Source organism: Mastomys coucha, unplaced genomic scaffold, assembly GCF_008632895.1.
Source record: "Mastomys coucha isolate ucsf_1 unplaced genomic scaffold, UCSF_Mcou_1 pScaffold22, whole genome shotgun sequence".
Taxonomy (NCBI): Eukaryota; Metazoa; Chordata; class Mammalia; order Rodentia; family Muridae; genus Mastomys; species Mastomys coucha.
The window spans coordinates 116,375,659-116,388,354 of NW_022196905.1; the positions used below are offsets into that span (position 1 = coordinate 116,375,659).

The following is a 12,696-nucleotide window of genomic DNA, read 5'->3' on the forward strand; positions in this document are numbered from 1 at the left end:
CAGTCACCCTAATAATCAACTGAGGAAAGACATTCCGAAATCAACCTCTTCTTCACATTTGCATGGATAAGCACACCTACACACATATGCATGCACATCTTACAGATGCCACACACACACTAGACAGACAGACAGACAGATCTGATACTGACTGAGCTGGGGGTGTATCTCACTGGTAGAATGTGTGTTTATGAGAAGGCCTGGGCTTGATCTCCATCACCACATAAACAGATGCACATCTGACATCCCAGCCTTTGAGATTCAGAGGCAGAAGGATGTGGAGTTCAAGGTCATGCTCAGCTACACCTGGAGTTCAAGACCACCCTAGAATATGTGAGAGTCTACCTAAAAATATAAAAAAAGGAAGGAAGGAAGGAAGGAAGGAAGGAAGGAAGACAGACAGACAGACAGACAGGAAGGAAGGAAGGAAGGAAGGAAGGAAGGAAGGAAGGAAGGAAGCTGAAAAGATAGTTCAGCAGTTAAGAACAGTGACTGCTCTTCCTTCGGAGAACTTGGGCTTGACTCCCAGCATCCATATGGGTACTCACAACCATCTATAGTTCCAGTGCCGGGTAATCTGATGCCCTCTTCTGGCCTCTGTGGGCACAGGTACCCAGGTGGTGTGTAGACATGCAGGCAAAACACCCATACACAGAAAATAATAAATCAAAAATAAATAACCATTGATACTTTAATAATGGATGAATGAAATTTTCTGGAAAATATTTGTAACAGACTCTAACTCAAACAGGCTGAGAGAGAAGTCTTTTGCTGGGAGGACTACTTAACAGAAAAATCGAGACAAAATTGCAGGCTTCAGATATGGTGGAATTTAGGCCATTCAAAGAAGATAATCAGGAACCTGCCTTGGCTCTGCCATCTACACTATTTGCTACTGTCCCCAGGCTGGCTAATTATCCACAGTGGAGTCCGATAGCTTCTAACATCTAGCAGGTTAGCAACTTCAATAGAAACAAAGTATCTCATTGCTAGAAGTCTCAGCGGAGGCTTTAGGCAGAAAGCACTGGTTCTGCTTGGCTCTGTGTGGGTCAGATGCTGCACCCATCACTATATTCAGTGGCTGCTCTTGGACCAGCCCAGACCAGGGCAAAGGGCCAGAGGACAGGACTAGGCATGTACTAAGAATAAAGTAGTTCTCCAAAGGAAAATTGGAGTGAAGGAAGAAGATGCCCAGGCACTGAGAAAGCAACAGGTACCCTACTTGGCAGCATGTTTGTTTTGTTGTTTTGTTGTTGTTGTTGTTGTTGTTGTTTCGAGACAGAGTTTCTCTGTGTAGCCCTGGCTGTCCTGGAACTCACTCTGTAGACAAGGCTGGTCTCAAACTCAGAAATCCTCCTGCCTCTGCCTCCCAAGGGCTGGGATTAAAGGCGTGCGCCACCACCACCTGGTGGCAGCATGTGATTGATGTCATATTGTAGCTTAGGAATCATGAAATGTAAAGCTGGGCGTGGTGGTCCACACTTTTCATCCCAGCTCTCCAAAGGCAGAGGCACGTGGATCTCGGGAGTTCGAGGGCAGCTTGCTCTACATACTAAATTCTAGGCCAGTAAAGGCTACATACATACATAAAGACCCTGTCTATAAATAAATAAATAAGAAGGAAGGAAGGAAGAGAAAATAACTCATAAAATATAACAGAAAGGCCACTGAGAGGGGACCTTGAAGAGATTAATTATAAGACAGACGCATGTAGACTTCTCTGCTTCCCAAAAAAATCACACACTATGGGGAGAGCTTGCCTGAAACCCTCATCTCATATGGAAAACGCCCTTCGATGCTCCTCCCCCTTACTGACCACATCTCTCTAAAACATTCCACATGGCAGAAAGGGAGTCTCATGGCCTCTGTGACAGTGACGGTGAGCACTCCAGTGTGTGTATCAATGCTGCCCCCCAGGCTCTGCACACACTAGATGCAACGACTACAAGCCAGCTGGGAAAGGCACCACCCAGACCTCCACTGAGTAAATGCCTCCTGCTCTGTTTCAGGGAGGAAAATTTGACATCATCCAGCTGGTTGTGTACATTGGATCCACCCTGTCCTACTTTGGCTTGGTAAGCGGTTCTCATCCCCATCCTTTAAGATAGTGATCCGGCTTGGGGTAGGTGAGGGGTCATCACACTCAGGAGGGCGGAGGCAGGCAGATGTCTGTCTGTCTGCAAGTTGGAGGCCAGCCTGGTCTACGTGGTGAAACCCTGTCTCGAAAACATAATAGCAACAAAAATGACAAAGAAGCTGGGCGGTGGTGGTGCACGCCTTTAATCCCAGCCCTTGGGAGGCAGAGGAAGGCGGATTTCTGAGTTTGAGGCCAGCCTGGTCTACAGAGTTCCAGGACAGTGAGGGCTACACAGAGAAACCCTGTCTCAAAAACAAAAACAAAAAAACAAAAACAAAAACAAACAAACAAAAAAATGATGAAGAAAACCAATTTGGGAAGAGACGTCTCACCGGCAGGGTGTTTGCTTCCCCACAGGCCACTGTGTGCATTGACTTGCTCATCAACACATACTCCAGTGCCTTCTGCAGGTCGGGGGTTTACCCCTACTGTAAGTGCTGTGAGCCCTGCGTAGTGAACGAGTACTACTACAGAAAGAAGTGTGAGCCCATCATGGAGCCCAAGCCGGTAAGGCGAGCTGCTGCTCTCAGACACCCTTACACACAGAGTCTTCTAGGTAGCTAAGAAATGTGTGAGAAAACAGGCTGCAATCACGGTTTGATCTCTAAGTGGGTACGAGTTCCTTGACAACCCCCGAACAACTGACTCTGATGAGTCCTTGGTTTTGAGAAAGAAGAGAGCTGAAAATGGAGACTCTCGATATCCAGGGAGACAAACTGCTATGTTCCAGTTTCTATCATTTATATATTATATTGGCATGCTTCCCCCCCCCCGCCCCCAACAAAGCACAATGGCTTCAGAGAACAAGTCATGTGACAGTGACCAGTAATGTTTAAACAGCGATGCTTTACGTCTCGGTTTTTCCATTTTCCCATACTTTTCAAGAGAAACCTTCACCTAAGACATGCACATAAGACGTGTGTTCAGGATGTTCGCTAAATTTTTTGTTCAGTTACCAATAATGAATGAGGGTAGTGATGGAGGGTTTGCTCAGCACGTGTGGGGCCTGAGTTTGATCCCCAGTGTTGCAAAATAGATAAGTAATTAATAGGAAAAACAAAACGAAACAAAACACATCTACCCAAACGGGCGAATAGTGAAAGGTGGCATGAAAAATCCATAGTAGACAATACTAGTCACCACTCAGGTAACTGATAGCAAGAAAGAGAAGAAAGGCCTCGGTTAGCTTAAGTATACATAAATACATACATACATACATACATACATACATACATATATGTGTGTGTTTGTGTGTGTGTATGTATGTGAATGATGTGGTAGCATATGCCTGTAATCCCATTGCATAAGAGGCTAAGGCAAGAAGAATATGAATTCCAGGTCAACTTGGAGGCCTTGAGTCAAACAGCAAACATACCTAGAAAGTTGAATACAATGGCTCATGCCTATAATCCCAGCACTAGAGATGCTAAGGCAGGTGGATTGCCTTGAGTTCAAGGCTAGCCTAGGCTATAGAGTAAGACAGTCTTCTCTCTCTCTCTCTCTCTCTCTCTCTCTCTCTCTCTCCCTCCCTCTCTCTCTCCCTCTCCCTCTCCCTCTCCTTCTTTCCCTCTCCCTCCCTCTCTCTCTCCCTCTCCCTCTCTCTCTCTCAAACACACACATATACACACACACACAGAGAAAGAGAGAGAGGAGAAGAGATTGAGATTAAACGTGACTTTGCCCAAAGTCATACAGACAATAAGTGGTAGAGCTGAGGGTCCACCTGAGGCTGGCTAGCCTTGGAATCTGTAGTAACCACTCAGATAGTGAGTGACATGAGCAAATATCCAAGATGCTTTTGTTTAGAGCGGGGAAAAATAAATAAAAGAACCATACGTCACAGTTTGTAGGTTAAAAAGATAACTGTTTACATAATCGATACATTCTCTGTATGTACATTTCACACATGTACATGCTTACATGCATAGGTGGTTCCTGGACACACACACAGGAGTGCTGGCAGGCATGGTTGCTGATGGCTTCTGGCAAAGAGCCTGAGGGTAGAGGACTAGGCACATACGTATTGTTTGATTTTACAAATTTGGACTTTGTGAGACAGGACTACTCCACGCACTTCCGTGATCCCCTAGAGAAACCACTGACTCCTTAAAAACAAAAAGGCTCACTCTGCTCATCCCTCATCACTCGCCTGGGCACATCACTGTCTTCCAGCAGCTGGATGCACAGTCCCCTGTTTATTGTCCATTGTCCTTGGGCTCGTGGTGGAAATAAAAGTTCAGCCAAGCTCGGTGTGGTGGCATTGGCCTGCAAAGCCAGCAGTAGACAGCCAGAGGAAGGGGGATGGCACGTTTGAGGCTAATCCAGACTGGAGAATAAGACTGAGGCTCAGAAATGAACATCAGAGGCTGGGCAGTGGTGGCGCACGCCTTTAGTCCCAGAACTTGGGAGACAGAGGCAGGAAATCTGTGAGTTCAAGGCCAGCCTGGTCTACAGAGTGAGTTCCAGGGCAGCCAGGGCTACACAGAGGAAACCCTGTCTCGAAATAAAATAAAATAGCGAAAGAGATGAAGAAAATAAGGAGAGAACTAAAAAGGAAAGAAAGAAGAGAGGAGAGGGAGCAGGGAATGAGGAAGGAAGGGGAAGAGGAAAGGGAAGATTAGCTCACCTCTGTAACTGAAGTCTCCACAGCCTGCCCTGATGAGTGGAATGTATCGCCCTCCAGAGATTGCATCTGGGTAAACTACACTGAGGAGCACTCACTCAGCACAGGCCATCACACTGAGCAGTCCCCCCTGGACTGTGGGCGGGGTGATTCTCCAAGTCATCGTGTGTGGGGCTCTGTGTCCGACTTCCCTTTGGGTCTTTAACCTGCCTTGTCATGTGGTCGATGTGATTAGTAGATGTGTTCACCCATGTCTGAAGAGCTGGTTCTTGAAACTTCTGTACAGAAACAGACAAGCTTTTTTTTTTAACCTTCATTTCCTAGACGTTAAAGTATGTGTCCTTTGTGGATGAGCCCCACATTCGGATGGTGGACCAGCAGCTGCTTGGGAAAAGTCTACAGGCTGTCAAAGGCCAAGAAGTTCCAGTAAGTGAAAACACTGAGTCTTTTTTTAGGATGTTTTTGTTCTTCAATATAAAACTTGTAGATATTTATATAAATCACAGTTGATTAATTTTAACAAAATAAACATACTCGTGGAACCAACATCCAGATGAAAAAAAATTAGATGTTTGGGGACTGGTTGGATGGCTCAGAGGGTAAAAGTGGTTGCTGCCAAGGCTGACAACCCGAGTTGGATCCCTGGGACCCACATGGGGAGGGAAAGAACCAATTCTAGCAGGTTAGCCTCTGATTCTCCTACATTTGCTGTGGTACGCACATACACACAAATCTAATAAAAATGATGTAAAATTAAATGGCTAGGGGTATAGCTCATAGTAAAGGGTTTTTTTCGGGGGAGGGTATGAGTTAGTTTGGTTGGTTTGGTTTTTTGGTTTTTTGAGACAGGGTTTCTCTGTGTAGCCCCAGCTGTCCTGGAACTCACTCTGTAGACCAGGCTGGCCACAAACTCAGAAATCCACCTGCCTCTGCCTCCCAAGTGCTGGGATTAAAGGTGTGCGCCACCACTGCCCAGCCTGGTTTGGTTTTTTTGAGACAAGGTCACTCTGTGTAGCCCTTCATGCCCTAGAACTTACTGTGTAGACCTGGCTGGCCTTCAAAAGTGACGATCCACCAGCCTCTGCCTCCTGATTGCTGGGATTTCATAGTAGAGTATTTATCCAGAGAAGAGACAGAGAACGACTGAATATTCCAAAAGTCCCTTCTATGCTTCCCCTAAATTGCCATCTTCCCTTTAAATTGGCCCTCATCCTGCCTTTAAGGATTAGGTATTTGTGGCTGTTCTTTTGAGACACAGTTGTGTAACCTTGGTTGGACTAGAACTCTTAATGGAGACCAGATTGACCTAGAACTCAGAGGTCTCCTGAGGGCTGGGATTAAAGTGTGTGCCACCACACCAAGTTTAAGGATGATTTTTATTGATTCTGGAATTTTCTAAAAGTTAACCTGTGCAAACTGGGTACAGCTGTCTACACCTGTAACTCCAGCACTTGAGAGGTTGAGGCACGGAGATCACTTGGACCCAGGAGTTCAGACCAGCTGGGAAACCAAATGAGACCCAGTTACAAAAGAAAACTGAACTGTGCATAAAGATTCCTTATGTACGCTGTTACAAGAGCTACCTGACACTGATATGGGGGTAGATCATCCTTACTATTGTATAATTTCTGCTTTGTAAACATTCAGTTTATTTACCCATTTCGGCATGGAAGGGCATTTGGGAAGTTTCTAATATGGGGGCATGGGGAGTTAGGGTGGGGATGGGGACAACAAATGCCAATCACGCCATGATGGCAAATATCCAGCAGCTGGCATATGTTCAGTGTCAGTGGATACCAACAGACAGCCACAAAGTGGCTGAGTTCTTTCATGCTCCCCCACAGTTCCGGTCCTTGGGCACCTTTGTCAGCTGTATTGATTTCCTGTGGCCATAACCAATGACCACAAATGAAAGTATCATAAAACATCAGGCTTACTCTGGCAGGCCAGAGGGTGGATGGCTGAAGCTAAGGTCTTTATAGGGTATTGGTTCCCCCTGGAGGCTTTAGGGAAGAATCCTTCCCCAAGGCCCAGCACTGGCTAGACCCCAGCAGACTGCCTCGCTAGTGTGGGAGCACAGGCCTCTGCCACACTTCCTGTCTCAGCAGACAGCCTGTCCAGTTCATTCTCTGCCACAGGCTTTTGGAGAGCTTTTCAGAATGCAATATCACAGGCAGTGGTAGCACATGCCTTTAATCCCAGCACTTGGGAGGCAGAGGCAGGTGGATCTCTGAGTTCGAGGCCAGCCTGGTCTACAGAGTGAGTTCCAGGACAGTCAGGGCTACACAGAGAAACCCTGTCTCGAAAAACCAAAAAAAAAAAAAAAAAAAGGTCTTAGTGTTTGAAACTGTAACCATTTACCACTTTGTGGTACATAATTCAGTGATGTTCCGTAGGTCACAGTGCTACTCACTCAAGGCCACCATCTTCTCAGAGAGAAATCCTATGTTCATCAAGCAGCCACCTCCCATTCCTAGTGGCCCCTGTTAACTACTCACTCGCTTCCTACTGGTCAGTTTCTTCTCGAAATTCTGCATAAGACGAGTCATATACCATGTGACCCTTTGTAGTGCTTCTGTCACTTAGCCCCGTGTTCTAAAGGCTCATCTACGCTGCTGTGTGTGCCTATTTCAGTCTGTTTTGTGGCTTGATAGTATTCCTGGATAGACAGACTGCCTGGATAGATTGAGGCCTGCTTACCCACACACTGGTTGGTGGATGCTGGGGTTGTCTGGCCTTTTGGCTATGACGAATGGTGCTGCTATAACTGTTCACATACACAAACTATACAGTTTGAATGGATTTGACTCGGGTCTTCATCCAGGGAATAAAGGCATATGTCTCGAAGACTAGGCACGGCCATTCTGGCAACTTCTTTGGAAGGTAACAGATGGTTATGCCAGTAGCGAGAGTCTGGTAGGCATGGAGAGAATAGGAATGTGTCGATGGATGTTTCCTGACTACTGTGTACTGAGCTCTGCCCCGACACCAAGGAAATGCAGCAAATAAACAGAGTTCCTGCTTTTCCATGGACGACAGCGGTCAACAACTTAACTACTTAGATCTTTTCAGAAAGGAGCCAGTCCCATGAAGAAGTCAGTCTTCTATTGACGTGAGAGAATCTCCCAGGAAGAGACACACCCTCAGAAGGCAGCCAGGGCAAGAGGCTCTGTTTCAGTTAATAGCTACCTTTCTGAGCTTCATTTTCTTTTTCTTTTTTCTTTTTTCTGTTTTTTTTTTTTTTTTTTTTTTTTTTTTTTTTTTTTGAGACACGGTTTCTCTGTGTAGTCCTGGCTGTCCTGGAACTCACTCTGTAGACCAGGCTGGCCTCGAACTCAGAAATCCGCCTGCCTCTGCCGCCCAAGTGCTGGGACTAAAGGGGTGCGCCACCACTGCCCGGCTCTGAGCTTCATTTTCCAAAGATAAATATCTATACTACAGAAGGTTCTTAGCAGGCCTAACAGCAGCCCAGCCCTGATACAGATGCTTGATAAGTGGTAGCTTCGCCAGATACTATAATACTGAATGCGATTGCATAGGTTGATAGAGCTACCAAACCTATATAACTCGAGGGGTTGTTGTTGATGCGTTTGGAAACTTGACTTTTTTCAGAGACCCCAGACGGACTTCTCAGACTTGACTAGGCTGTCCCTATCTCTCCACGACTCGCCCCCGATTCCTGGACAATCTGAAGAACTGCAGCTGCTCCGTGAAGAGGTGGCCCCTAAGTCCGGGGACAGCCCAAGTTGGTGCCAGTGTGGAAACTGCCTCCCGTCTCGACTGCCGGAGAATCGCAGGGCCCTGGAGGAGCTGTGCTGCCGGAGGAAGCCGGGACAGTGCATCACCACCTCTAAGCTCTTCCGTAAGCTCGTCCTGTCCAGAGAAGCCCTGCAGCTCCTCCTGCTTTACCAGGATCCCTTGCTGGTGCTGGAGGAAGAGGCCATCAACAGCAGGCTGCGCCACTGTGCTTACAGGTGCTATGCCACCTGGCGCTTCGGCTCCCAGGACATGGCTGACTTTGCCATTCTGCCCAGTTGCTGCCGCTGGAGGATCCGGAAGGAGTTCCCCAAGACTGAGGGGCAGTACAGTGGCTTCCGGTATCCCTACTGAGATTATGGCTGACGCATTATGGTAGCTCCTAATACAGCTTCTCTTGGAAAGACCTAGAGACATGGTTTCAGCCAACGGGAACTTAAGTTTTGCTCGCTTGTAGTCCGTGTTGAAGAAGAGCCGATTAGAACAACCACGAGCGTACAAACCCTCTCCACATGTATGAGAACTGGATGCCGATCTGAGCCTGCAGCCTGGCTCTGGACTGTGGTGCCAGCCTCAGCCTATAATGTGTACATAGGCTCCTCGTATTCCGACCTCCCCGACCTACTTTCTCTGAACTAATATTGTGGAGATGGTGAAGGTGGCCTTTCCTGTCCAAGTTTACAGGGCTCCGTGGATGTAAAGGTCCAACCCTGAAAAGCAAACCCTCTGAGACTTGAAAGTACTCTGAGAAATTAAATATGGCCACAAATTCTTGGACATCCCCCTCCAACCTAATCCTAAAGACTCAAAGGTGTTGTTTCCCCTCCCCGTTATGAGTAACTCTGGCGGCTTCATCCAGTAGTGGATGTGACGTTACATCTATTATTTCGGGCTCTTGTTTTAAAAGGCTAACAGCTTCTGATTTCTGTGCTTGGAACTCTTGCTAAGAGAAGAAGCCAGGCAAGTAAAGAGTCTGACTGTAGACGCTTCTCTGCTGTGAGGAAACCCAAGCAGCTCCAGGGAGAAAGACCCAACCCAGCTCATCACCTCTAAGTCCTGTCACCACACGGGGAAAGAAGCCATCACTTTCAGGTGATTCCAGACCCGTGACGGAAACTGCAGGAGACGACTGCCCAGTCAGCCCATTACGTTTTGGGGAGGGGGCTTGGCACACAGCAATAGGCAACTGGAACAAGAGATGCTGACTATAGGCCCAGAGTCATTACAAAATGTAGTGACTACTTCTATTGGGCAGTTGTAAGAGGTCACATTAACCAGACTAGGAGCCATCACATCTAACTGCATACAAGGTACAGTCTGACCCACACTGCTAGCCTGTGGTTCCAAGTGACTGCTATTGTCCGAAACTGGTAAAAGCTTGCCTCTGTGCCTTTCACGTCCTGGACTGTACAGCCAGAGAGTCCGAGGTAATCTGAATGCTACTTTAGAAAGCAGCCCAAGCTTTCTAAAGTTTCTGCAGGTGCAGAGTAAACACATGCTCAGAAGGCTGACTCAGGAAGATTAGACATTCTAGGCCACATTGCAAGACCATGTCTTTTTTTTTTTTTTTTTAAGATTTATTTTATGTTTGCGTGTTTTGCCTGCATCAAGGGCATGCCTGGTGCCTGTGGGGGTCAGAAGAGAGTGTCAGATCTCCTGGAACTGGAATCGCAGGTGGTCAGGAGCCACCATGTGGGTGCTGAGAAGTGAACTCGAGTCCTCTGAAATAGCAACAAGGACTCTTAACTACTGAGCCATCTCTCCATCTTCAAAACCAATATCTTAAAATCATAATCATAATAATTAAGAAGAGAGGGGAAGAGTGGCTAGGGAGATGGTCCAGTGGGTTACCATTTTCTGCTCAAGCATGAGGACCTATGTTGGGATCCCAGCATCCACATAAAGTCTGGACGTGGCCTGTCAAGATGGCTTGGCCGGGGTGGGGTAAGAGCTTGCCATGCAATCTGATGACCTTGAAACCCATGGTAAAGTAGAGAACTGTGTTCTCTGACTTCCACATGGACCACACACACACACACACACACACACACACACACACATCATACATGCACACTAATAATAAATAAAGTAGATTTAATTTTTAAGGAAAGCCAGTAAGTATCCTTCACTGTCTTCTGCAACTGCTAAGCATGTAAGAATGAATACTCACAGGTTTGGCGTCCTGCCTCAAGATGTCTTTTTGACAGTTTTTTTCCTCTAGACATACATACTTATTTCTAACAGAACAGAGACTTTGAGTATTACGAGATACTGTGACTGATGATCTGAGACTTTCAGATCTACTCTAAGACTTGCCATTTCGAGACTTTTTTAAGTTCCAGAAGCAATGCTCTAAATGGAGAGGGTGGGGCTGAGGTGGCTTGATGAAGGAAGGCTCATGCTCATAGCCTGATGGATGACCTCAGCTCCATCCTCGGGACCCGCACCGCGGAAAGAGCACCGACACCCACAAACTGTCCTCTGACTTCCACATGCCAGCATGGCATGTGTCCGCCCCCAGTCTCCCAATAAATGCATTTTAAGTTTTAAAAACAGAAAACTTCTATTGTAGTAATATAAAACACCATGGATAAAAACTTTTTTTTTTTTAAAGCACAGCGTTTTACTTAGCTTTAAACTCAGGAATCACAGTATTGATTTCCATTTTCACTGTATTTTTGTTTGTTTTTGTTTTTGTTTGGGGGGGGTTGTTTTGTTTTTGTTGTTGTTTTTCAAGACTGGAAGGCCCTGGCTGTCCTGGAACTCACATGTAGACCAGGCTGGCCTTGAACTCAGAGATCCACCTGCCTCTGCCTCCCAAGTGCTGGGAGTAAAGGTATGCAGCACCACCGACCAGCTTGGAGATATTTATTTTTTTAGTAGACTGTATTTGACTTCAGTTGAGCTTTTCACTCCCAGCGTTCTGTGGAAGAGCCACAGGCTTCCTTTCCCTCTGAGTCTTTACGCCCTTATCTTTGATGCCTCCGTCCTAGTTTGATGCCTCCGTCCTAGTGTGCCTTGTTAAGGCTTCAGACGGTGAATGACCACTGGACCCTTCTAGCGTTTGCTTTTGCCTTGGGTCACTGGTGCTCTCCTGAGGGTGGTATGCCACTCTGTGGATAAAATGATGCTCTCTTCAGCAGCAATGAAATTTGCATCTTTATTTTCAGTCTACTGGATGGGCAATACCGTGAACGGAGGCTGCGAGCAGCTCATTTTGCAGGATAAGGTTCTTGTTGTTAGATGTATCCTGTTCTGTCGGTTGCCCAGTATCGGTGCCTTCCGTGGTCAGCACTGAGAGTGCCTCCTTGCCTCAGTTCGGCTGACGTCATGGACAATACAGGATGCATTTCACTTCTCTCTTTAAAGGGAAACATCTTTTAAACTCTTCCTAATTTCATGTAAGGATTTTTTTATTAACTATTTTAATAATAAAACGATTTCAATTCATTTACTTAAGTCGTCTCTTTGATTCCTTCGTTTCAGAAGAGTCCCAAATCTTAATGAATTCTTCCTCTTTCTCAGTGATGGGTGACATTATTCCTCCCGTGGAATAATGAGCACAGACAATGATCAGATGATTTGAGGGATGAAAACTTGTAACCTGTGGTGCATATCATAACGAAGGCAGGTGATGCTCCGAGGTCCCTTAATGGGGGAATTTGACTTACGTGGGGAGATTAGAGCATTCTGCCCAAGGAAGGAATGATTTAGCTAACATATGCAGAGAAACTCCTAGTTAACTAGAATTCTAAATGGGGCAGGGCAGAGCATTCCAGGTAATGATAACAGCATGTGTCCCACCTGAGGTCCTTGTCACAAGCCTGATAAAGAGAATGCAAAGATAGAACAATAGCCATGAAGGGTTTTAATGGAGAACCTGGTAAGATAGCATTTAACATTTAAAAGCTCACTCTGAACCAGGTCTGGTGGCACACAACATCCCCACCCCACCCCCAGCGCTTGGAGACAGAGGAAGGCAGATCTCTGAGTTTGAGGCCAGCCTGGTCTACATAGACAATTCCAGGACAGCCAAGGGAACACACTGAGACCCTTATCTCAACACACACAACAAACGAATAGAAATAAAAGATCATTCTGAAGTGGAAGCTAGAGCTCATTGAAAGAATGTGGCCGGGCGGTGGTGGCGCATGCCTTTAATCCCAGCACTTGGGAGGCA

The 12,696-nt window shown here is 46.4% G+C and overlaps 1 protein-coding gene across 2 annotated transcripts in view; it reads left to right on the forward strand.

The window, feature by feature from the left end:
- Positions 1-11,966, forward strand: part of P2rx7 (purinergic receptor P2X 7) — a 41,298-nt gene extending 29,332 nt beyond the window's left edge. For both annotated transcript variants that reach the window (XM_031337788.1, XM_031337789.1), the window contains exons 10-13: positions 2,010-2,075; positions 2,495-2,644; positions 5,085-5,186; positions 8,373-11,966. In XM_031337788.1, coding sequence (XP_031193648.1) covers positions 2,010-2,075; positions 2,495-2,644; positions 5,085-5,186; positions 8,373-8,870 — 816 coding nt within the window. In that variant the 3' untranslated portion in view covers positions 8,871-11,966. The remainder of the gene's footprint in view (positions 1-2,009; positions 2,076-2,494; positions 2,645-5,084; positions 5,187-8,372) is intronic.
- The last annotated feature ends 730 nt before the right edge of the window (positions 11,967-12,696 follow it).